Below are 23942 nucleotides of genomic sequence, written 5' to 3' on the forward strand. Positions count from 1 at the left end.
ACTTCTGCTCACGTTTCATTGGACAAGGCAGGTTTCATGGCCGAGTAGTGGTCGGGTGGTGGTACGTGTAACCTGCCTCGGTTGGGGGTGGGGGTGGCAGGTATTTGGATCCGTGATACAGTGCAGCACAACGATCTGGTCATTTCCCCCAGCAAGGCTTAGCTGCCCGGGAACAGAGAGGCCCTGCTGAGGGGTGAGTCCAGGGAAAGAATGGCTTGGAGGCGGAAGAGCAGGGTCTGAGGATCCGGCCTGGGCAATGTGGAGAACAAAGAAAACTTTTTTTTTTAATTTTGGAGAATTATTAATAGGTTCACATGGTTTACAATTTAAGAGACGTGAAAGGACATAAGAAGATTTCTCCTCTGCTCTGCCCTCTGGTGCTCATTTCCTGTATGCGGATACAACTGATGTCATTAGTTTCTCAAGAGATTTTCTTACTGCATTTACAGAGAACTATGTGTGTGTGTATATCCCCTCTTTTAAAAACACAAATAGGTAGCATCTGTCCGTGCTTTAAGGTACCTTGTTTTTTTCCCCCTTAACGTATCATTTTTCATTTGCATAGATCGCACATAATTTATTTTACCAATTCCCAGCTGAGAGGCATTTAGGTTGTTTCCAGCTTTGTATGATCACAGTGATACAGTGAGTCAGTTTGCATGTAATTTAGCACATGTGTGGGTATACTTACAGAATAAATACAGTAGTTAGGGAGTTGCTGGATCAGAGGGCAACTAATTAATTAATTGCTTTTAAGGAACTGTGTTTTCTTGCAAGCACTGTGTTTCTTGAATACATTCCCATGGTGCAGAATTCAAAAAGTACAGAGAATAAATGATGAGGAGTGACTCTCTGAAACTTTGCTGGTGAAATTGATGAATGGGTCCTTGTGTGATAGTTGATTATATTATTGGCCCGGATACCTGCCACCCCTTGTTGTGGAAGGACCATCCCTCTTCCCCGCACCATGCAGTTCTTCTTCCCTGAGACCGCCACAACTCCTGGGGACGCTAATTTGAGTTATGGCCTAGGAAAATTGGACAGGCTGAGGAGCTGAAGGTCACAGCGAAAATGTGGAGCAGGTTTTTCTCAATGCACCGTCTTGCTGGATTTATATAATGTCTTTCCTTGGAAAAGTACCACATGCTAAAGCACCAAGCATCCGTTTGAAATTTCACAAACTATTTGTGGAACCTAGATGATTTTTTTTTCCCCAGAGCTCTGTCAAAACAATGGACGATGAAAACAAGTTCTTTGCTACACTTTTTGTTAGCGCTGTTTTTGATGGAGTGCTTCCTTATCCCACTCCTTAATGAGAACACCAGATTTGGTGACCCTTAAAAAGAGCGAAGATGGAACTCAGCGTGACATCCACTTCCTTTTGATAGCAACACTCTTCCAGCTTTTGCAGCACCTTTAAATTTCCATCTGTCAGCAGTCATAAGCATGCAGAAGTCTGAATCACAGGTGTATCGAGGAGAATGGCTTCATGGGCAGGTTGTTTATTATTATGGAAATTACTTTTCTCTTGCTTTCCACTGTTACTAAGAGATTGACTACAAGTATGTGTGTTTTATTTTGGTTGGTAGAATCGTGTCCTGGTTATGTGGCACGGCCGTGATTTGCCGAGCTTAAATCCCAGCTCTTAGACTTTTATCCAGGTCCTTGGACAAGTTGTATGATCTCTTTGTTTGCTTATCTCCAAATTGTTGATGATGCCATTACCTTCCTCATAGATTTGTGGTGAGGTTGAAACGGGCTTATGCAGGCAAGGTGCTCAGCACAGTGTCTGGCACCTGATAACGGAGTCCGTGAATCTTAGCTGTTTTTTCTTGTAGTTTTGTTTTTGTCTTTGTGTTGATTGGTGTGGCTGGTAGTGTTTTGTTTATGCATTTAATACAAGAGAGAGAAACTTTACAGTTTTTATAGCAAAAACCTACATTATCTAAAACATGTTGTTCCTTACAGTCATTTTTAAAAAACTATTATTTCTAGCTAATTTTGGACGGACAGAACAGTTGCAAAAATAGCACAGAATTCCCTTAAGCCTCTCCCACCACTTCCCCTGGTGCGGTAACCAGAAGCAGGCATCGCCATGGGTACGGCGCAGCCGTCGGGCTGCAGATCTTCGACATCTCTTTAGTGTTCTCACTGGTGTCCTTTTCTAGCTCCAAGGTCCAGGACCTCACTTTGCAGTGAGTTGCTGTGTCTCCCCATCTTCTCTAGGTTGGGACAGTTTCCGCATTCTGTCCTCCTCATCCTTCAGGACCTTGACAGTTCTGAAGCGTGCTGGGCATTTATGTGACAGAACACCTCTCAGTTTGGATTTGTATGATGTTTTCTCATGGTTAGAATGAGGTGGTGCATTTGGGGAAAGAATACCATAGAAATGGTGTGTCCTCCTCACTGCATTGTATCATGGGGTTTGAGATGCTGATGTCTGATCACTGGCCAAGGTTAACCTTGGTTCAGGTGCCAGGTTTTGCCTCCTAAGTTACTGTCTTGCCTTTTGGTAGTTGGTAAATATCTTGGTGGGAGATATTTTCAGACTCCCCTTTCCTTCAAGCTTTTGCCTCCTAATTTTAGCATCCCTCAATGGATCTTGTCTGAGCACTTACTCAGGCATTTGCTTGATGCTTTTCTCTTTCCCCTTTTCCTTCATTAAATGGAATCTTCTCTAAGGAAGAACTATCCTTTCTCCCTCATTTATCTATTCAGTTGTTTCTGTACATCAGTGTGGATTCATGGGAATATATTTTGTTCGATGGCCTAAAATCCAGTACTGTCTTTTTTAGTTTGTTACTGTGATCATTAGGAGCTCCTTTAGTTAGACCCTATGTTCTTTCCTAAAGCCTCTGCCCTTTTTTTTTGAACCTTTCCTTAGTTTCTAGTACTACAGGGCATTTCAGGCTTGTCTTCTATTTTCCCTGCACTAGCCCTGGGATTGAACACTTCTCCAGGGAGTCCTGGTTCCTTTATTGGAGAATGGTGTTTAGAAATCAAGAATTGGGAGGTAGGGTGCTCGTTGCTCTGAGGTGTCATTGCTGTAAGTCTCAGTGGGTTGATTTAGGAAATACAGATGGGACTGCTAATCCCCACACATGAAAACATCTGTATATCTGTATCAGTCTGTATATGTATTAAAAACCATGAATTTATGCTGATACTTCTGATGGTAATCCAATGCCATGGGGCTCATTTTAGCCTTTTCTTGTTTGTAAATTTCTCCTACAGTGAGAAACTCATTCCTCATTATTTTTAATATGTTAACTTATTTGTTGAATTCTAATGTAAACATAAAGTAGTTCTAGAATTACTAACCCGTACTCCCATTTGGTTGTTCACCCACATTTACTAACTAGATCACGGTTCTCTGTCTTTGGCTTTACAGTAGCCAGGCCAGACGGTGTTCTCCAGTTACTTAGGTTGTGTCTTCTCCGCCCCCTTCGGGGTGATCCTGTAATTCATTTTTACTACAGGAAGGCCCATTTGTTAGTGGATTTCCTCCTGGTTTCCCTTCATGTACATCTTGATTGGTTTTGTTTACATCTTGGACACTTGAAGAGCACGTGGAACATGCCTGGGTCTGAGTCAGAGCTCCCCAGAAACCTCGACTCCGAGCATCGTCATTCCCTCTTCATTCCCTGCTGCCCTGTTTCCAGTTCTCCTCCTCCCTTCCCAATGCTCCGTCGACAACCATTCTCTTTAGTTTGTTTTCTCTTTGTTTCTTTTGAACAAGTGAGCAGATACATGTAGTAGGATTTTAAATTTTTGTCCTACTGTAAAATATATGTTCATTGTGAAACAATTTAGACATTATAAAAATGTGTCACTGATAACAGCTGTTACCCACTTTGGAGTTTAAAAATGTATACGATCAAATGGTTATATAACAAATAAGTATATATAGTAAATAAATACATATATAAATACATACATAAATATATAAATAAGTAAATACATAAATCAGATAAATACCATTGAATTTTATGTGTATTGATATAATGGCATATATACACATGTACAAAATCTAGTTATTTTATATAATGAATTTATTTTTTAAAGATTTTATTTATTTATTTGACAGAGAAAGACACAGCTAGAGAGGGAACACAAGCAGGGGGAGTGGGTGAGGGAGAAGCAGGCTTCCTGCCGAGCAAGGAGCCCAATGTGGGGCTTGATCCCAGGACCCTGGGATCATGACCTGAGCCGAAGCCAGATGCTTAATGACTGAGCTAACCAGGCGCCCCCAGTTATTTTTATTTACTCTGACTAAAATGTTTTATATGGTTGATATTTACATTGGCGTGTCTCTGTGAATACTTTAAAATTCTTTGTTCTATAGATTTAGCACTGTTCTGTGTGGCCCGTGGATAGAAGTTTATTCCTTCAGGCAGCTCTGGTACTTGGAAATTTGAAAGATTGAGGAGTCAGAATGTTGAACTTGGGCCTAGGTTCTTCTGATTATCAGCTCTGGTGTGAGCGTAAGCAAGTTACTGAAGATTGCCAAGCCTCTGATCCCTCATTTGCACAATAATTTCCAAAATGTCTACCGGGATAAGAACCATCTGTTACTAACTTTCTCAGTGATTTTAATACAATATAGGGTTATTTTGGAAGAAATTGTTTCTGGAGAAGTGGTGTCAGATGCGTACTTACATGTGGTTTTATTTGCAGTACCTTGCAGAAGCGGGCTGGACCGCCGAAGGAAGAGTGGTGGGAGTGACCCAGCCTCGAAGAGTGGCTGCCGTTACAGTGAGTTTCTTTCCATGTTGCAAAAACTCCATCTGGGTCTTCTGTTTCAGTAACTTCTTTTTTTCTTGTTTCCTCAAAGCCCCAAAATGAATATGGGGTGGCTCTTGAGTGTTTAATTCTTCGGTTGAAAAAGAACTACAAGCTGCTTATTTTTGTAAATTAGTACCAGTACATTACAAATTTTTAAGTAGTAATAATGTACAGGGGAAGTCAAAACAAAGAATAATTAAAATAAATAAAAATGTCACCACCCAGTGAAAATCTTGTGAACATCTGTGGACGTCATTCTGAGCTTTGCGTTTCCGTTCACACGAAGATGGGTGGTAGCGTCGGATGGATAGAAGTAATTCTACAAAAATGGATGCCAGCTCCACGTTTGCTTTTGTTGAATTTCACAAAAGCGGAAACCGAAGTGAAATAGGTGTAGTTACTGAACTTTGGAGAACTATTTGTTCACCACACGAGAACGTGTGGAAGTTTGGAAACTAAGAAACGAGGTTACAGAAAGCTTTACCGTTACTTCTTTTTTGAAACTGTTACAGGTAGTTTCCTGTTACAAAAGAGCAGAGGCCCACTTATTCTTTCTGTATTTTCTCCCCTGTTTGTTATAGATGCAGCGCTATGACTTTCATTTCAAGGGTATAAATACATGTTCTTTTCTGTAGTCATTACTCCCCCAGCTGATTAGCTTTATTTCTAGTTTAAAGAGAGCCAATGTTCATCACTAATTCTTTGCCATGGTTTTGCTGACCTTGAATGGCTCATTTTGCCTTATTTCTGGATTGGGTGAGTTGTACATGCCTGAGAATGTTTGGTTGTGGTCTTTGTTACGAAACTCTTGCGTCGCCCTCTCTTTCCCTGGGAACTGTGCGGACGTTACTCACTGCCTTTTGACAAGACGATCGCTGTGCAGAAGTCTGAGTTTCAGTGGGCTTTTCCCCTCCTTCCTTCCTGGCTCACTTTTTCCTGCTTGGATGCTTGTCAGCTTGTGTTTGTGCCAGGACGTATCTCGATGTTGATTGTCTGATCTCATTTTTTTCTTAATACCGAAGAACTTTGAGTCTTCAGGTTCAAATCTCAGGTTTTCTTCTGTTCTGTCTTGGCGTATATATTCTTTTTACTAAGGGCATCAGATGAGTGTGTATTAGATCTCCTTTGTCCGTTTTGAGTGTTTACCACCATCTCTGGAATCATCTGTTCTTTTCCAGTTTCTTTTGTAAGATGTCTCCAAACCTGTCCACAATATCCATGATTGTTTTTAGTCAAATGTATTCTGTTTTGGTTCCTTTATCTCTCTTCCTGGGTCTCATAATCACCTCTTTGAATTTTTTTTTTTCTTTAAAAGTGAATATCTAGAATGGAAGGAGATAATTGCAATACGTTACAGATTTAAAAAGCTGGTAATATTACAAACATTAAAAAAAATCCAGAAAAATAATGAAACATTTTTATTAACTGCCTGACACATTGCCTTTTTTTTTTTTTTTTTTTTAAGAGACAAGTTTGCATTTATTTTCCCTTCTAGGAAATATACCAAGAGGAACTTATCTGTACAATGGAAAAGATTTAAGCATAAAGAAACTTTTTTTTTTTTTTTTTTTTAAAGAGAGAATGTGTGTGCAGGGGTACACAGAGAGAGAGAATTTAAACAGGCTTAATGCTCAGTGCAGAACCCAGTGCGGGGCTTTATGTCATGACCCCGAAATGACCTGAGCCTAAACCAAGAGTCAGCTATTTAACCTACTGAGTCTCCCAGGCACCCCCTCCCTGGCATATTTCTGTAAATCTTTTTTTTTCCTGCAGTTGTTGGCCACATTCCCCTGGGTCATGTCTTCACATGAGAATGATTTTCTGTTCTTTTCTTATGGAGGGAGTAGAGCAGTATTTTAGTGTTTCCCTAGCATAGTCAATTCAGATTTGCTTTTTACTATTGCCACTGTGGAAAAGTTTCTTCAGCTTTCTAACAGTTCTTTGTAGCATTGTATAAATTTGGGGATTATTCTCAAATTTGAGAAAAGTCTCTCAGGTGTCCGTCATGCCTGAGCTGGTAGGTTTGGGGGACCTCTGCAGACTGGCTTCTGACCTGTGCATTTCAGACCTTGTTTCTCCTTGACCCTCCTTTGACTTTGTCTTTCTGCCTTAAACTGTTTTTAGCTCAAGCTTATGATTTCTTCGAAACTGGATCCCTTTACCTGATTTCTACTTCTTTCTTTGGAAAATACTTTTAAAGTTTCTTTTTAAACTGCAGTTTTGCTTCTGTTCCTGTCTCTCTCCTTCTTGGTCGGCTTTACTGCAGTGGACTGGCTTTAGGGCTCTGATGATAATAACTCATCTTTGAGTTGGACCACAGGTGGCTGCGGAGTCGTGAGGTTGTGCTGGTCTGGTTAGTGCATGGTCTCCCACCGAATCTCTTCGCCTCTTTTGCCGGGGCAGGATGAGGATCTGGAGGTGCTCTCCTTAGACCTCTCCTTGCAGAGGTCTGGAATGGCTAACGATAAATTCTGTGGGCTCTCTGATTTAGGACTTGATTACTTGCTGCCTGACTGCCTGCCTCTCTGTTAAATCTCACTCCCTGGTGATTGTTTGCTATTAGAATGGTTCTCTCTGGAAACATTTCCTGTGTCTTCTGGGCCTGAACACACTGCTGCTTCTTGTCTTCCTAAAGTGAGTGTTGTCCGCCCTGCCTCTTAGGGTGGTGACACCTACGTTGAGAGAGAGCCAGTAGTATGCTGGGCTTGGGAGCAGGCTGGAGCGTCTCTTCCAGAGTCAGACCTCACAGCGTCTGGCAGCTGTGCTGCCTACTTTGTGTGGGCTTGTGTCTGGCTGTTTCCTCCTTTCATCGAAGATGTAGGGTTTGGTTGCTGATATTTTTTATTTCTTGTTTTAAATTAGCTCTCAGAGGAGATGGGGGATGCCTTTATTTTGTCATCCTTACCCGGACAAGAAGTTAATTCTTTGCCTTGAGTTACTTTTGCTCAGTACTGAGTTTTCATTATTATGTAATCCTTTCCCCCAGAGTTCACTTTCTAATTGTCTTCAAGGTAGAAATTACCGATAGGCATTTTCTAAGTCTTGTGTGTGTAAGTAAATATAGAGATAACAGTTGGGAAACTACACTATATAGTGTTTAGACTTAACCTTTTATATCACGGAAAGATGACTCAGTTGCTTAGGAATTAGAGCAATTTTTTCTCTTTGTAATTGGGAATCTTAGCTCTTAATCACTTTGCATTTAGCTCCAAATGTTACTGTGGATAATTTCCATGAAACGCCATGCCTTCTCTGGAAAGAGCAAAGAGTGTATACATTAACGGTGGAGTATTAATAGAGCTGTCAAGTTTGAAATGCTATATCTCAGAGGGTACTTTGTGTGCAGCCTAAACTCTGAAAACAGTCTCAGAGCCCAAGAACAGATGGTGTGAGCCATTGCGTGATCTCCATGAGAGACACCTACTAGCGAGCAAGTTCACTGGGCTCAGAGAGTCGGGGTTTGTCTTCCAGACCAGGCCCTGCCTTGACCTGTGACTCAGGACAAGCTCTCAACCTTTCTTATTTCAGTTTCTTTCTTTGTACCAATGAGGGCCTCTTGCCCGCCTCATGGGCTGCGTACGTATTTAGTGAGATATAGTTTGTGAAAACTTAGAACCTGCAGGCAGAAGTGCTCAGTGAGTGGTTTCTCTTTTTCTCTTCACCTTCCTTTCTCTGTATTTATTTGCCTCTTTCAAATAGATACTATTTATCCAGTCCAACTGAAGAAGTTATGGGAGTAAAACTTAAATAGTAGAGGTAAAAATCTGTTAGAAAGCCGATAGAATATGACCTTTCAAATGTGCTGTGGTGCGATCATACATGAAAGAATAAAAGAGTTTTAAAATAAAATGTATTTTATAGCAAATGTATACAAACAGTGAATTGTAATTGTAAGAATAAATATGTTTGGCTTTTACCTTCTAGACCCATAAAATGATCATATTTTTATAGCGAGGGTTGGTCCATTTATACTCATTGTTACAAGCCTGTTTTCCCATGAGCTCCTCGGAGCTCTGCGTACACATTTTCTATCTGTACCATTTTCTGAGATTTATAGTATAATGTGTGGACTTGGAATTGAAACAGTGACAAAATTTTTGCAGTGAAATCCTGGTTGGCAGGAAGTAGAACCTGCAGGGGTAGAGTAATAATGTAGGATGGATTTCTGATTTCATAAGGTGGTTTCAGAGACTGCGTGGTGTGGACCAGCTGCAGAATGATTGATTCTCTTTTGGCCTACTGGATCTGTAATTCCAAGTCATGAGGCAGAACCCCTTCTAGTCCTCATCTGTTCTTCAGTTTTTTAAATACCAATGGCCAGATAATGCCTAGAAAGCTGAGAGCAGGAAAGCCTTGGGCTCCTGAGCCTGGGGCTGTCACACCAGGGCGGTAGTGGAAAGTGCGTCAGGACACTTCCTGTGCCAGCCCCCGTTTCAGACTCGGGACCCAGAGTCCATGGAGACGTGGCCTCACCTGTGGAAGGGGGGGACTAAGTTTATATCATGAATATTCAACTCTTTAGTTTCTTTTTATTGCTCTTCCACTTTGATTTATTCATCGTTCAAATATTTTGTGTTAATAAGTTGATAACCTTTGAATAGCCTTCTAGGCGTAGTAGTAGACCATGCTTTTGGGTTTTGTTTTCTCTTTCCTCTGTTCACCTTTTATTTGTCATGTATATATCTGTAGTTTGTGGTCTTTGTAATATATTATTATGTATTTTGTTTTCTGCTTTTACTTCATTATGTTAACTTGGATCCTTTATTTACCTTCTCATCCTCTTTTCTGCCCCTTTTCATTGCTTTCATTTTCTTTTTTTTTTTTTAAATATTTTATTTATTTATTTGACAGAGAGAGATCACAAGTAGACGGAGAGGAAGGCAGAGAGAGAGAGAGAGAGAGGGAAGCAGGCTTCTTGCTGAGCAGAGAGCCCCATGTGGGACTCGATCCCAGGACACTGAGATCATGACCTGAGCCGAAGGCAGCGGCTTAACCCACTGAGCCACCCAGGCGCCCCCCCATTTTCTTTATTTCCCCTTTCAGTGCTTTGGGTAGCTGGGGCACTGTTGCAATTGTTTTAGGTTATCTGGCTCAGGTTAAATGTTATTTTGCCTCCAAATAGAAGATGACCTTGGCCCAGTGTTGAATTTGATCATTCCTATTCTCCACCTTCATGGTCCAGTGGAAGGTGCTTTATTTTTTTTATTTTTTAAAGATTTTATTTATTTGACATACAGAGATCACAAGTAGGCAGAGAGGCAGGCAGAGAGAGAGAGGAGGAAGCAGGCTTCCTGCTGAGCAGAGAACCCAATGCGGGGCTCCATCCCAGGACCCTGGGATCATGACCTGAGCCGTAGGCAGAGGCTTTAACCCACTGAGCCACCCAGGCGCCCCTGGAAGGTGCTTTATTTCGAGGCACAAAGATGTGAGAATTTTTCCCCAGCTGGTGTGCTAAAAAAGCTTTACTGTGGTGAGTCTTGTCCTTTCTTCCACTTTTTGCTTTGGCTGCCAGGAAATGTTGTGCTGAATTTGTGGCTCACCTGAAATAATTTTGGCATATCTGTGTTTTAAAATTTTCTCCTTGGCTTTTATCTGCCTTTTCTTTGGTCCTGATCTGTAACATCTTTGTTTGATTTCCATTCATGCTGCTTATTGTTATATGATACTTAATTATAAATTGCCCCAGGTTGGTTGTAGAAGGAGGAGTGAGACACAGAGTAAATAAATCATACTTGTTCTCTAATGACCTGCCCCTTTTCTTCTCATTATCCACTGTGTTCACATACTTATTTTTAAAAAAGTACTAGATTTTCCATAGTATGCGCTCTGTGCAGTAATTTCTGTGTCTCTATTTTTAGCATGATCTTTCTTCTCAAAGGTTGCAGGGAGAGTAGCTGAGGAAAGGGGTGCGGTGCTGGGCCACGAGGTGGGCTACTGCATCCGCTTTGACGACTGCACCGACCCGCTGGCCACGAGAATCAAGGTGAAGTGCTCACACTGCTTTTTCTACTTCGAATCGGGAAGAAGATTCTCTGGGGGCGGAATTAAAAACATGCAGCATCACCGCTGACTGGGGCCCTGTGATACCAGGGCAGAAAGTATATGAAATCACCTTGTCTTGAGGGAGTTTAGTCTGCGGGGAGGTGTGGAGCTCTCTCAGAGAGTCCCTGAACCATGGTCCAGATGGGACCTCAGAAAGAAGGTTGAGCCCTTGGTTCTACAGATGAAGAGCTTGAGGGCCCAGGAGGTTGAATGACTTGCCTGACGTATGTGTCCGTTGGTGACAGAACCAGGACTCGAGGCTGTCCTTTCTTGTATGTCAATCCACATAGCTGTCAAAATATAGAAACCTGCCTCTAAAAGACTGAAAAACAGGGACAGGGTAGTATAAATTGATAAAGTCTAGAATTGACAAATATTTTTTTCAGAAGTTAGAACTTTTTCATGTTCATGTGATAATGGATTTAACTTGCACATTCTTTGACCTAGTTGCTACTGTTGAACTAATTAGCGTCCGTAGTTATCAGTGTTCATCGCCGAGTATCTGCCCTGTGGTGTGGGGCTGGAGTCCTGCTCATCACATGGCTCTGCAGAACAGTGCAATGGAAATTGCTTGATGAGAATCTCAGTTTCCTCTCAATTTCCACAGAGGAAATTTGAAAGTAATCAGATGAACCAGACAAGGTAGTGATTTGTAAAAATAGAGATCTTATTTTCTAAATTTTTGTACTTTGTTACCTTTGAGGTTCATTTTGCTGGGTAAAGAGAATATTCTCCTGTACCATCAAATATATTTGAAGTAGGTAATTTTGAGTGGGCTACAGAACCAAATGGTCATTTTTTACTCTTTCACAAGAAGTGTTTGTATTCCATTTGGTCATCATTTTAGGTGCTCTGCTTGTAACTGGTGCCTGTCATCAGTGGCATGTCCTCCTTCCCACTGCTGTATGTGTGGCAACTGGTACCCGGCCCAAGAAAAATGTGAAGGAAACGTATCCTGTAAAAACACTTAAGCTACAGTGGATGGGGCAGATGGTTACCCTTGTTCAAGTCCTGAGTTATTTTGGATGGCAGTAATAACTACTGCATATTTCTGAAGCATTTTGTAAATATTCATTAACCGTAAATACTAATAGCTAATACTCTTTTTTAAAAAGATTTATTTATTTTAGAGAAAGAGAGGGAGAGGATAACAGAAGGAGAGGGAGAGAGAGACTCTTAGGCAGGCTTCGTGCCCAGCGTGAGGCCTGACATGGGGCTCGATCCCATGACCCTGAGATCATGACCTGAGCAGAAATCAAGAGTTGGCTGCTTAACGGACTGTGCCACCCAGGTACCTCCCTATACTCTGGAACCCTGTGTGTCAGGTCCTGTGCTGAACACTTCCCCTGTACTGTCTCTCTGAAGTCCCGCAGTAACCCTCTGAGGCAGATACTTTATTATTATTTCCATTTTACAAATGAGGACTCAGGCTCAGAGAAAGTAGGTAACTTGCCCAGGCTTCACACAGCTAGTCAAGGCAGAATGAGGATTGGGGCTCCCAGCCCACTGACACCGCAGCCTCTGTTTTTAACCACAGCCCTATCCAGCCTCTCTAAGGTAAAAGCAGTCGAAGCTGAGGTTTAGTAACTGTAAGAGCCTCAGGTCTGCGGTCTTTGGGACATTTTAAGAACAATGATCTCAGACTTGTGGCCTTCCTTTGTGCAGACAAGGTCTGTCTTCACTGCCTGTTTGTCCACAGTACCAGTAGCGCAGGCCCAGAGGAAATGGGGCTGAGCCAATGTTCAGATAGTAAATGCCAGGTTGAATTCTGCTGGAAGATTTGCAGGCCGCAGCTGAAGACCCCATGATTAAAGTCTTGTTTGTGTCTAGTTCCATTGCTTGATCGCTAAAGCGTTGGAGCATTTCCTCATGGTCCTTTGTGGGAATCGTCTTGTACACACACTGGCGAAGACGTTGTACGCATTTGGTTGCACTTGAACTTTTTTTCTTTTTTTACACTTGAACTTTTTGAAAAAATCATTAATGTACAGTGTAAATGAATTATTTCTAAAACTTTGTGTTTTTGTTTTTTAGTTCCTGACTGATGGAATGTTGGTCAGGGAAATGATGGTTGATCCATTGTTAACAAAATATAGGTAAATGTGCTTTTCCTATGATAACTTTCCCGAAGTTTCAAAAAGCACCCAAGTAGTTGTGTTAATAGCTGGGACTTAATGACTGCCTTCAGCTGTCTCACAGCTTTTTTCTTTACCTGCGCTGTTGTGACCTTTGATGCTTTCTCAGAATTTACTAACAGTAAAAAATGGGCACATTAAAATCCCTGTCATTATTGAATAATCTGTCGACTAGTCCTGCTCTTGGCCCTGTTATGTCCCAGGACTGATAGTGACTGCAGATCACAGCACAGAACTGGGCAGTGTTTTGTGTCACGTGATATGCAGAGTCCGGATAGTTAGTTACACCGTCTCCCTCTTTGTGTGTCTTTGTCCATTACTCATGGCATTAACTTTGTGCTACATAGGCTCTGTGGTATTCTGGGGAAGGGCATTAAATTCGAGTCCTGGGCACACACACAGGACACAGCTGTGATCACGTGTCTTTTTGCTGTCCTCTGCAGCTTGAGTCTTTGCGTGGTGGGGCCTTGTTCCGATTTTTTGTGTGCTCTGTGGAGTTATGTGTTATATTATAATTTAAAATCAGATATTAGGTCCCATTGGAATCCACTATGGGTTATAAAGCTCTTTAAAGATAGCAATAAATATACTGTTTTCTTCACCAAGATATGTTGGTGTCACCATTTTTATTAGCTTAATAATTCCCTCCTTGTCAAGGGAGAGTTACTTAGCTCAACTTTTGATACAGGGTGATAGCACGGGGACTGGACACACAGAAGTCCCATTGATGATCTGGGTGGGATTATGTGGGTGGTTTGATTGATGCTCACCAAGGCCTTCCCTTTGCTTCTTAGTGCCATCATGCTGGATGAAGCCCACGAGAGGACCTTGTACACAGACATTGCCATTGGCTTGCTGAAAAAGGTGTGACTTTGCACAAGACTTTTTTGTGTGTGTTTTTGTTTTGTTTTATTGCTTGATTAGGAAAATCATTGTAGAAGTTTGAAAATCCAATCAAATATGAAGGAAGAAATTAAAATGATCTGTAATTGTACCCATTCAGAGAAAATCACTGGTGGAATGTTGCTATGTTTCTTCTTTTTTTGTGTGTGTCTGTGTATGTATGTGCATCTGTTTTGGCATAAGAGGGATTGGACTATATGCACTAATTTGTATCTTGCGTGTTTCTCTTAATATTACATCAAAATCATTTTTCTGTGTCATTAAATATTCCTTGAAGACACTGTATTTAATAATGTCTATACAATCATATGTCTCTACCATAAAGTATTTGACTCTTCCCTTATTCTTAGGCGTTTATATGGCTTCCAAATTTGAAGTGTTTTATTTTATTTATTTATTTTTTAAAGATTTTATTTATTTATTTGATAGAGAGAGAGAGACAGACACAGAGAGAGCACAAACAGGGGGAGCAGCAGAGGGAGAGGAAGACGCATGCTCTCTGCTGAGCAGGGAGCCTGGTGTGGGGCTTGATCGCAGGACCCTGAAATCCTGACCTGAGCCAGAGGCAGATGCTTAACAACTATGCCATTCAGGCACCCCTGAAATATTTTAAATAATGTGGCAATGAGCAACACCTTCATAATGAAATCTGTTGCCTTTTTTTTTTTTTTTTTAAGTTTTTATTCAGACAGAGGGGTCTGATGACCCCTCTATGCTCATTATCTGGATTCAGCTGTTACAACTCATGGCCAGTCTTATTTCAGTCTTACCTTTCCTCCCTTCCTCTATTTTCTGATTGTTTCCTTTGGACATATTCCCAGTCACAGGACTCTAGAAAGAGAGGATAGACCGATTAAAAGCTTAGGCTCTGGGTCAGACTGCCTGGGTTCAGATTCTGACTGCTGAGTTTACTCATCTCTGAAATGGGGATCATAGGAGCTTCTACCTCTGTGCTAGTACACTTCCCTCTATGGCAGCCGCTAGCTGCCTGAGGTAGTCAGTTAATTAAAATAGAATAAAATTAAAAGTACAGTTCCTCTGTCACATTGGCCAAATTTCAAGAGCTCTGTAACCACACATGGCTGGTGGCTAGTGCATCGGACAGGACCTCCCCGTCACTGGAGAGCAGTCTCTTGGACAGAGCTGCTCTAGGTCATCATTTTTTTGTGAGACTTAAATAAGATCGTGTAAACTTCTTTGGATGGTGCCTGGCACAGGGTCACAAATAGACTGAGGTCCCACCTTTGTACAGATTAGAGCAAGATGCCCACACTCAGAGGCTTTCCACAGCTTGGGGAAGGGAGGGTGTTCTGGACTTCTGATGCCCCTAACCTCGTCAGCCAGGCATCTCTGGGCAGCGTATGTACCACGTGGCTGTGTGCATAGACCCAGGAATAGCCCATTACTTACTACGTGTTAGTTGCCATTCTTCTTGTTTTCATGATGTTATTCTTTGGCCAAAGATTTATACTTTTGATACTGATTAGGGATTATCCCACCTGCTTATATTCTCTGGGGAGCAGTATAATAAGATGCTTATTTCACTAAATCTTTGCCAGCCCCGAGTATTAGCCTTAAATCAGTCTTTGGCAGTGCAGTAGATGAAAAAGTAGTATCATACACATATTGTGTATTTTTCCTATCCTTTATATGATCGTTTCTTCTCTGCTTGTTGATCATTTCTTTCTTTGAATAGCCGTTAAGATCTTTTGTCCTTATTTCTGTCTCAGTGTTATCATTCATTGTTTGTTGCTTTTAATGTACTTCAACTGGGGATGCATAGATTCTGACTATCCAGAGATCCAGGTATTGGGAAGAAATGGTTTTACCTTTGGTGAATTCAAATTCAGTTCCTAAAGCTCCTTTAAACTTTCAATAAACATTTTTTAAAATCTTTTTATTTTGGAAAGTTTTACTATTTAAACAATTAGGAAGAATAGTATAACGAACCACCTTTTTACCTATGACTTTAATAGTTACTAACTTGTAGTCAGTCTTATTTCATCGATAGGCTTGACTCCCCAGAAGTACACACTGATTTATGCCGAAGTAAATTGCAGGTACCAGAACATGTCATCTCTACATATCATGCTGTTTCATTGTTTCCTAATTCCTTCTTTTTTAGATTCAGAGAAAGCGAGGGGATCTTCGATTAATTGTAGCTTCAGCCACTCTGGATGCAGAGGTACGAACATTTCCCGCCTCACCCTGCTGTCCCCTGTAAGCATAGGGATTGTTGGACATGTCCTTGGGAAGTTACCTTTAGCGAGAACCTATCTTTGACAGAATGGCCTACCTTCCTTATGGGGCCATCTAATGTCCTAGATTCCAGGTAATCAGAAGATACTCCTTTTTAGCTTGTGGGTGGAAATTAGCCAGTAATTAACCGAGTTCATAATTACATACTTGTCTTGTTTCTCTACATACTTTGTTTCTCCCCACATAGGCAGTTTCCTTTTATTACTTTTTTCAGTATGAGGTTATATTTCTGAAGTATATTTATGATTGTAGCATTGAGGTTTAGATGTTTTGTGTGCAGTTGAAGTTTTCCCTGTGCATATAATAATTTATGTTGTAATTTTTAGTTTATACTGTTTTTCTCTCTTACCTTTAATATTTTAATTCAAAACAACAGTTCAACTCAAATTATATTGACTATTTATTATATAGAAAAATATGTATGGAAATGTATAAATGTAAATATAAATACATAAATATATATACACATGCTCAGCATGGTGCTGGCTACAGGTGCTTTGTAACCCTCCTTGACTTCTTGGGAAGCAGACACAAAAAATAGATCAGTATGTCAAGGTTTTGAGACAGCCAGAGAGGGGCTGCTTAAGGCTAGCTGGCTGGAGAACATCCAGAAGCTTTCACAGAGGTGAGGCATCTAATTTGGTTTCAGAAGATGCACAGAAGTCTGCCGGATGGGCAGGTGTGGGGAAGGGCGCCCTAAACGTGCACAGAACCCCAGGGGCGTGAGACCATGTGCCCGAGGGGCTGGGAGGCAAGTGGACGTGGGGGTCTTACTTTGCCTGTAGGGCCTTGTGAGGGACAGTCTCTGCCCCCCAGTCACCTCTCTTGTCACCTCTCTGACTTCATTTCTGTCCAGTCTCTCCCATTCTCCTTACACTCCGACCTCACTTTGCTGTTCCTCAGAAAAACCCAAGTACGTTTCTACTCCGGGGAGACCCTCTCTCTAGACCATTCTTAACCCACATGTTCTCGCGGCTCTTTGCTCATTTCGGTTCAGTCTCGACCACGTATTACCCTCTCAGAGAGGCCTTTCCTGACCACCCTGATGGAAACAGCACCCTGCTGCTCTCCGTTGTCTTACTCTGCTAGTTTTTCTGTTTAACACTTGTTTCTACCTAGCATTACGTGCATAGCCAAGTGTTTGTTTGTTTTTTTTAAAGATTTGATTTATTTATTTGATACACAGAGATCACAAGTAGGCAGAGAGGCAGGCAGAGAGCGAGAGGAAAAAGCAGGCTTCCCGCTGAGCAGAGAGCCCGATGTGGAGCTCGATCCCAGGACCCTGGGATCGTGACCTGAGCCGAAGTCAGAGGCTTTAACCCACTGAGCCACCCAGGCACCCCGCCAAGTGTTTGTTTATTGTGTGTCTTCTGTAGTGAAATATAAGCTCTGTGAAGATGGGGACTTCGAATGTCTTACTCTTTATTTTACCCTTTCACCTAAAACAGTGTCTGGCACAGAGTAGATGCTCTAGGTTCAGTGATTTTTGATAGAATGGGAAGCAATGGGGGATTAAAATGGAGACGCTGGTAGGCAGCAGATGATGAAAGGCCTCACAGGCCAAGCAAAGGAGGAAGGATCTGCGCTACACCTGGTTGGGAGCCCTGGGATGGCGTGAGGTGTGGCAGTGACTTGATTGTATTTGAGTTCTAGAAAGATCACTCTGGGTGTTGTATAGAAGAGGCAAGAGTAGCTGTGGAGATATCAGTCAGCGGGCCAGTTCTGTCATCCGGCTGAGATCTGAAAAGGGCCTTGGCTCCCTGTGGCTTCAGGGATGCAGAGCAAGTTGAAGAGAAAAAAAAAAACCTCAGCATGGCTGAGCGAGGTGTCTGCGTGTGTAGCCTGGCTGGTTTCTCGGACCTTCTCACAGGCCGTAGGAGCGTGTTGTCTTCAGTCTGCGCATGATGACCTTTGGGTCAAAGCTCTTTGTTGCCCTCTTGAATTACTTTGCGCCCCCCAAGCATGGCACCCACTGGAACGCCGGTTTGAAGGCCCATACCCAGTCTTACCTCCCGCCATCTCCTCCATGCCTATGGGGCCCAGAATGCCTTCCTGTGTTTTACTTTTTACCTTTGTCACCACCCCCCAGCAGTTTTTACTATGTTTGAAAATGACCATGTCCGATTCTTAGAAGTGTTAACATCTGTTGCTTCCGATATCCTTTCATTGTTTTTTGGTGTGGCACAGAGATATAAAAAAAGAGCTTCTTTCCATTCTGCCTGCAACAGTTGGTCTAGATAGACCTTTTGGATTAGTTTTTTCAAGTGGGAAAGTGGCGGGTAGGAAACTTGGCATGGCCTAGGGGTGCTCTGACGCAGGGCATGCTGGGCCTTTAGCAGCCATCAGCTGGGCCTTTGGTGGCTGGGGCATTTACCCCTTCACTCATCCTTGCCCAGCCTGTGTGTATGACGTGAGACCTGGCGGGTAGAGTCCTTCCTGTGTGACTGAGGGCCTGCAGGGGATGGGAGTCCTCATGTGAGAGTAAGAGGATAAGGAGAGAAAGCAGGAGGCTGAGGGGGGCATGAGGGGAGAGTGGAGGTGGCAGGGTATAGCTTTGGACAACATTGGACCTGGAGGCCTGAGCATGCCAGACCCCCTCCCTGGTGCCCCAGCTGCTAGGTCTGTGGGCGACAGACTAATTCCAAGCCCTGCTGCTTGCAGGGATAGATACCCTCTACACTGCTTTCTCTCAGGGCCCAGGGTGACCCAGGCTGGCGGTGAAGACACCAGTGACAGTGGCTGGGAGGCAGAGGCGGAGTACAATGGGGCAGATCACATTGTTGCCTCAATTGAGTTAGCCGCTTCGTTAATGTAAGCCTAACTACGTGAACAGTTACAGAACACGACCAGGTATAATTATGAAGTATTAATTTTTTTAAGACTTTATTTATCTATTTGACAGAGAGTGCACACAAACGGGGGGCTTCAGGCAGAGGGAGAGGGAGAAGCAGGCTCCCTGCTGAGCAAGAAGCCTGATGTGGGGCTCGATCCCAGGATCCTGGGATCATGATCTGAGCCGACAGCAGACACCCAGGCGCCCTAACTATGAAGTATCAACTTGACCGTTGTATCACAAGCTATCGTTTTTCTTTTATTTGCTTCCATCCACATGGCAGAAATAGGGTTGCTGACAGCTCCTACAGTTTTTTGTCATTGGTCCAGTTTCTTAGAGAAAGACTAATTTCTCTTTCCAGATTCCTAGAGAAGGAACTGGGGTCAGCTGGGGTCAGGTACCTGCTCGGGACCAATCTGTGTGGATCGAGGGCTGTTGGCCCAGGGTGGGTGTGTTACGTAGACATGGCTGCTGGGAGCCCACTTCTGTGGGTGAGGTCTGAGCAGCTGCCACGGAAGGAAGACGGCAAATGTCCACATCATTTACATTCTGCTTCATAGACTGTCCTCTTGCTTTTTGTCATTTTACGTTCCTTGCTGTGTGTCTGTCGGTGTGATCCCACCTGTTTAAAACCTGACTCACACTGTCCTTTTCCCGGTGAAATGAACTCGTGTTCATCTCACTCTTGCCTTTTCTTCACTGTCTCATGAGGTGTCTGCTGTTGATGCTAGATTTATTTGCTGGTTAGCCTGTAATTTTCTGTATGTGCGTGTTTTATATTTCTAGGTAAAGATAAAAGGTAAATATCTTGAGGATACAGATCTCATGCTTTCTCAGTAAATGCTGAATTTTATTTCTTGAAAGAGTAACTTCCGATCTGTTCTGTTCAGCACCACATCTTCAGAAATGAGGCGTAGCCATCCTCCCTGTTCTGCCTGCCGACTTGGTAACATTCAGCTCTGTTCAACAAGTTGTTCTTAAAATCTTTCTTCTCTATCTGCCACTTCAGGATACCGCAGTTCTCCCCTCTCTCCTGCTTCCCGGAGGCTTCCCCTTCAGACTCCTTTGCTGGCTGCTCTTCCTTAAGGCTGCCCACCGCCATGGGCCCTGGTTCAGTCGATGTTTTGTGCTTGTGGCCATCCTGATTGTGTTCCTGTGCTCCAGCTGGAGCTGTTAGCAGCTGGCTTATCACCAGCTGCCTAAACTCACAGACTTGTGACTTGCCCTGTGACTGTTGGCTTTTCTCTCGCAGTCCCTCTCTCATCGTGGTCATTCGGGCTCGAGACTTCCTTTGCTTTAGGAAGTATTCTCCCTGGGCTGAGAAGTAACCCGCTCCTCCCCAGCATGCACGTGCGGGCGCTCACAGTCTCCGATTGCCAGGCCCCGTGGCTCATACCTCTGGCACGCTTTGCTTTCACCCGGCCCCTGTCCGGTGTTTGCCTTCATTCTCTCCTCTGAGCTATTCCAGTACCTTCCTGAATTAGCTTGCCTCCAAACTCCTATTGCCCCTGCCTTCCTCCAAAATGGCCACCTGAACCAGGCATCCACAACACAGGTCTGATGATGTCATGCCTGTGCTCAGTGCCCTTGTCTTGCCCATCAAATGAAATGCCTGTGAAGCGTGACATTTGGGCCCCTTCAGAGTGATAATACAATCAATGACTAGGTACACAGTCTAAGCCAGACCGGTGCTGACTGCAGTCGCACCCAGGGTAGATGGCAGTGTGTCCTTTTGTAGACGAGAGGACTAACTCAGAAGAGGGGGGGCCTGCCTTAGACCTTGGGCTCTCTCCTTTGTCGGTGGCCCCTTTATGTCTTAGTCTGCACTCTGCTCTCATCCTGGGACTGGTTGTCCCGTCTCCTTCTGGGCAGGAATAGTCATCTTCATCCATTCAGGCTTTACCAGGGGACACTGCTGCCTCCATAGAGCCTTCCTGAAAGCCACTCAGTGCTGACCTTTTCTCTCTGAGTAACTTGTGGCTTTTTTTTCTGGTCATATGGTCATTCTGCCTTGGTTTGTGTTGGCATTGGTTCTTGGCATGCCCGTCCCCCCTGGATTATTCACTCTTTTGGGGTGCGGGGGAAACTCTCTCTTCTCACTTGTTTGCATCACTTGTAGCGTGCCTGTGCTGTGCACACCATGGGACACAGGAGGGCTGAAGTCACTTGAACCGAACTGAGCCGGGGGGAGTAAAAAATGGTGCCGGGGCTTCCTCAGAGCACAACATGGTTCTTTTGTTGGCATGAGGCACTTTTGCATCTGTGCTTATTCCTTACAACTTTGAGGTCATCCTATTATTCTGTAGTTCAGTCGGTCGACTCTTGTAGAAGTCCGTTCAGTGTACTCGATGCAGCCCTCAGTGCAGTCCGGGTTTCCAGTGTCCAGGAGCGGGCACCAGCAAAGCTACACGGGGAAGTTCGTAAAGCTACACGGGGAAGTAAAGGAGGCAGGACCATGGTCACATAGCCAGACCTCCCAGGATAGTAGGAAGCGATGCCCAGCCAGGCCTGTAGGGGACTGGCGTATCACTGGTGGGACTCAGACGACGTATTCCACCCAGCAGGATTTCCATGTCCCTCCGCCACTGACACAGCAGCTTCCCCCCGGCGCTCATTCCCCTGCCAGCCCCTCTGTGTATCTGGGGTCACATTCCCCGAGAGGCAGTCTTCAGTGGACTCTCCCTGCCTTGTCTTTGGCCAGAGCTCGTGTGCCAGGCCTCCCTGTAGACTGCAAGTCTGGTGGCCAGGTGCCACCAGAGGCACTGAAGGGGACGTAGCCACCTTCCCTGGAGGAGCCGCCAGGAGCTCCTTCTCTGCTGAGGGTACTAGGGAAGTGCCCGAGAAGTGTGTAATGCATGGCCTATCCCGTATGAGATGTTGTGCTAATTCCTACAGGGCAAGGGAAGATGGAGAAGACACTGTCCCTACCTACAGCCTGGGGAACTTATAGTAAATCTATAACTGTGACACTAGGACCATACCTAGTGTTCCCAGAGATAAGAGCTTTTTAAATAAATTGATAACCTTGTATGATCAGATTTGTGCTTTTCAGATTAGAACCACACATCAACCTGATTTAATTTGTATTTAATTTGAATCACACCTTTTGGACCCAATTCGCTCTTAAAATACAGGAGATAAAAATAAGTAATACCACAGCTACATGTTGACCCAGATGCATTAGTGAATAATATGGTTTTAAAATCTAACCTTTGTTATTTTTTTTATTAAACCTTAGTAAAGAGTCTGGCATTGAAATGTGATTCCTCAAATGGTAATAATAAAAGTAGGATTTTTAATAGTTCTTTTGTAACCGCTAATCTGTGTTATATATATCTAGTCTCTGCTACCCACCCCCTGTTCTGCCAGTTTTACATTATTTTCTTTCTTTCAGTGAGTTACCGTGAAACTTTTTTTTTTTTTTGAGAGAAATGAAGTATTGCTTTTCTTTTTTTTTTAATAGAAATTTCGGGATTTCTTTAATCAGAATGAAACCAATGACCCAACGAGGGATACTTGTGTGATCCTTACGGTAGAAGGACGAACATTCCCAGTGGATATCTTTTATCTACAAAGGTTTGATGATACTTGTGTGTGTGTGTGTGTGTGTGTGTGTGTGTGTGTGTTTTCACCTGAATAGTCAGGGAATTTTCACCTGTTTTATTTAGGTTTTCATTTTTTTAAGCTCCAACCAGCAGCTAAATACAATTAGAAACCAATAAGCACTGTTCTACGCCGAAGAAATGGGATCATTCAGATTTACTCCATAAAAGTACGCAGCCCTTAAGGATCTTGCGTTTTTAATGATGGTGATTAGCAAACTGGGCCTGAGTTACGGAATGAGAAGCCCTGAGGGCAATATCCCAGGCTACTGAGAAGAGTCTGTTTTGTGTCTCCTGTCATCGATCGGATGTTCTGGAACCCTGCTCAGTATCACTGCTGAAGGCAGTTGAAAATCTTGACACTGATGTGCAAATTTCTATGAGTCTGTGTTAATAGCTCAGTTGGAAAGAGCAAAATGGTAACAAGATTACAAGGAGGAGGCTTTTGATAGTCTTCAGAACTGGGCTTCTCAAGACTGCCTGTCTAGGAGGTCAGCGTGATGATTTGAATCATTTGGTTTTTACCTCTGTACATCTTAGCGAGAAGGCCTGGTTGACATGGTTGGGAGGAGTCCCCTAAGATAGGAAGAGACTATCCTAATTCCTCTCCCTAGTCACTGGACAAAGACCAGGAGCCTGGTACAGTGCTTGATAAATCCGAAGAGTTGTGGGTGTGACTTGTGAGTTTTTCTTGCTGGAGAGTATATCCATTAGCTCTGAACAGCCGACTCAGACATGCTGTCTGTGGTCAGGAGGGAAAGCGGAAAGGGGGTGGCATCTAGCACCGGGACCGCAGCAACAGATTTTCATCAACCAGGCATCTTCGCATGCTAAAGATAGCACCTTTGTTTGCACGGGTTTTTATTTCTTTGCAAATAAAGCTAAGAATAGGGTATACATGTAATTATGGATTACTTTTGAATGCTGCCTTAAAAAAAAAGGGGGGGGTCGGAGTGAATGTTTGTTTTGTTTATTCATATAATGTTTATCTACCAGGCAGGCCCAAACTAACTTGCATGAAGCTTGGCTGCCAGATTATTAGGGTAATTAATCTCTAATTAATGAGCATGTCCTAGTGATGATTTTATCTCATACATCTTTTCAGTCCTGTTCCAGATTATATAAGATCAACTGTAGAAACTGTGATGAAAATTCACCAGACAGAGGGAGATGGAGACATACTAGCATTTCTGACTGGCCAGGTAATTCCCCTGGAATTTTCTCTAATGAACAGACACGTCAAGACAGCACCAAAATTAAACAGGGGCCTGTTCCTTTACTTAGCCATTCATTTCACGTTTTATTGTAGTTTGTGTTTACTTAATTGCGCAAAAAATTGTTTGGATTGATGTCATTCATTTGTTGACCAGGTTGTCAGGGAAT

The 23942-nt window shown here is 43.1% G+C and overlaps 1 protein-coding gene across 1 annotated transcript in view; it reads left to right on the forward strand.

The window, feature by feature from the left end:
- The window catches only part of DHX35 (DEAH-box helicase 35), a 64515-nt gene that overhangs the window by 10302 nt on the left and 30271 nt on the right, over positions 1-23942 (forward strand). The window contains exons 4-10 of the mRNA XM_047745693.1: positions 4678-4755; positions 10664-10768; positions 12862-12923; positions 13757-13826; positions 15991-16050; positions 22421-22533; positions 23665-23761. Of these exons, the coding sequence (XP_047601649.1) occupies positions 4678-4755; positions 10664-10768; positions 12862-12923; positions 13757-13826; positions 15991-16050; positions 22421-22533; positions 23665-23761 (585 nt within the window). The remainder of the gene's footprint in view (positions 1-4677; positions 4756-10663; positions 10769-12861; positions 12924-13756; positions 13827-15990; positions 16051-22420; positions 22534-23664; positions 23762-23942) is intronic.

This window comes from Lutra lutra, chromosome 9 (genome assembly GCF_902655055.1).
Source record: "Lutra lutra chromosome 9, mLutLut1.2, whole genome shotgun sequence".
NCBI lineage: Eukaryota > Metazoa > Chordata > Mammalia > Carnivora > Mustelidae > Lutra > Lutra lutra.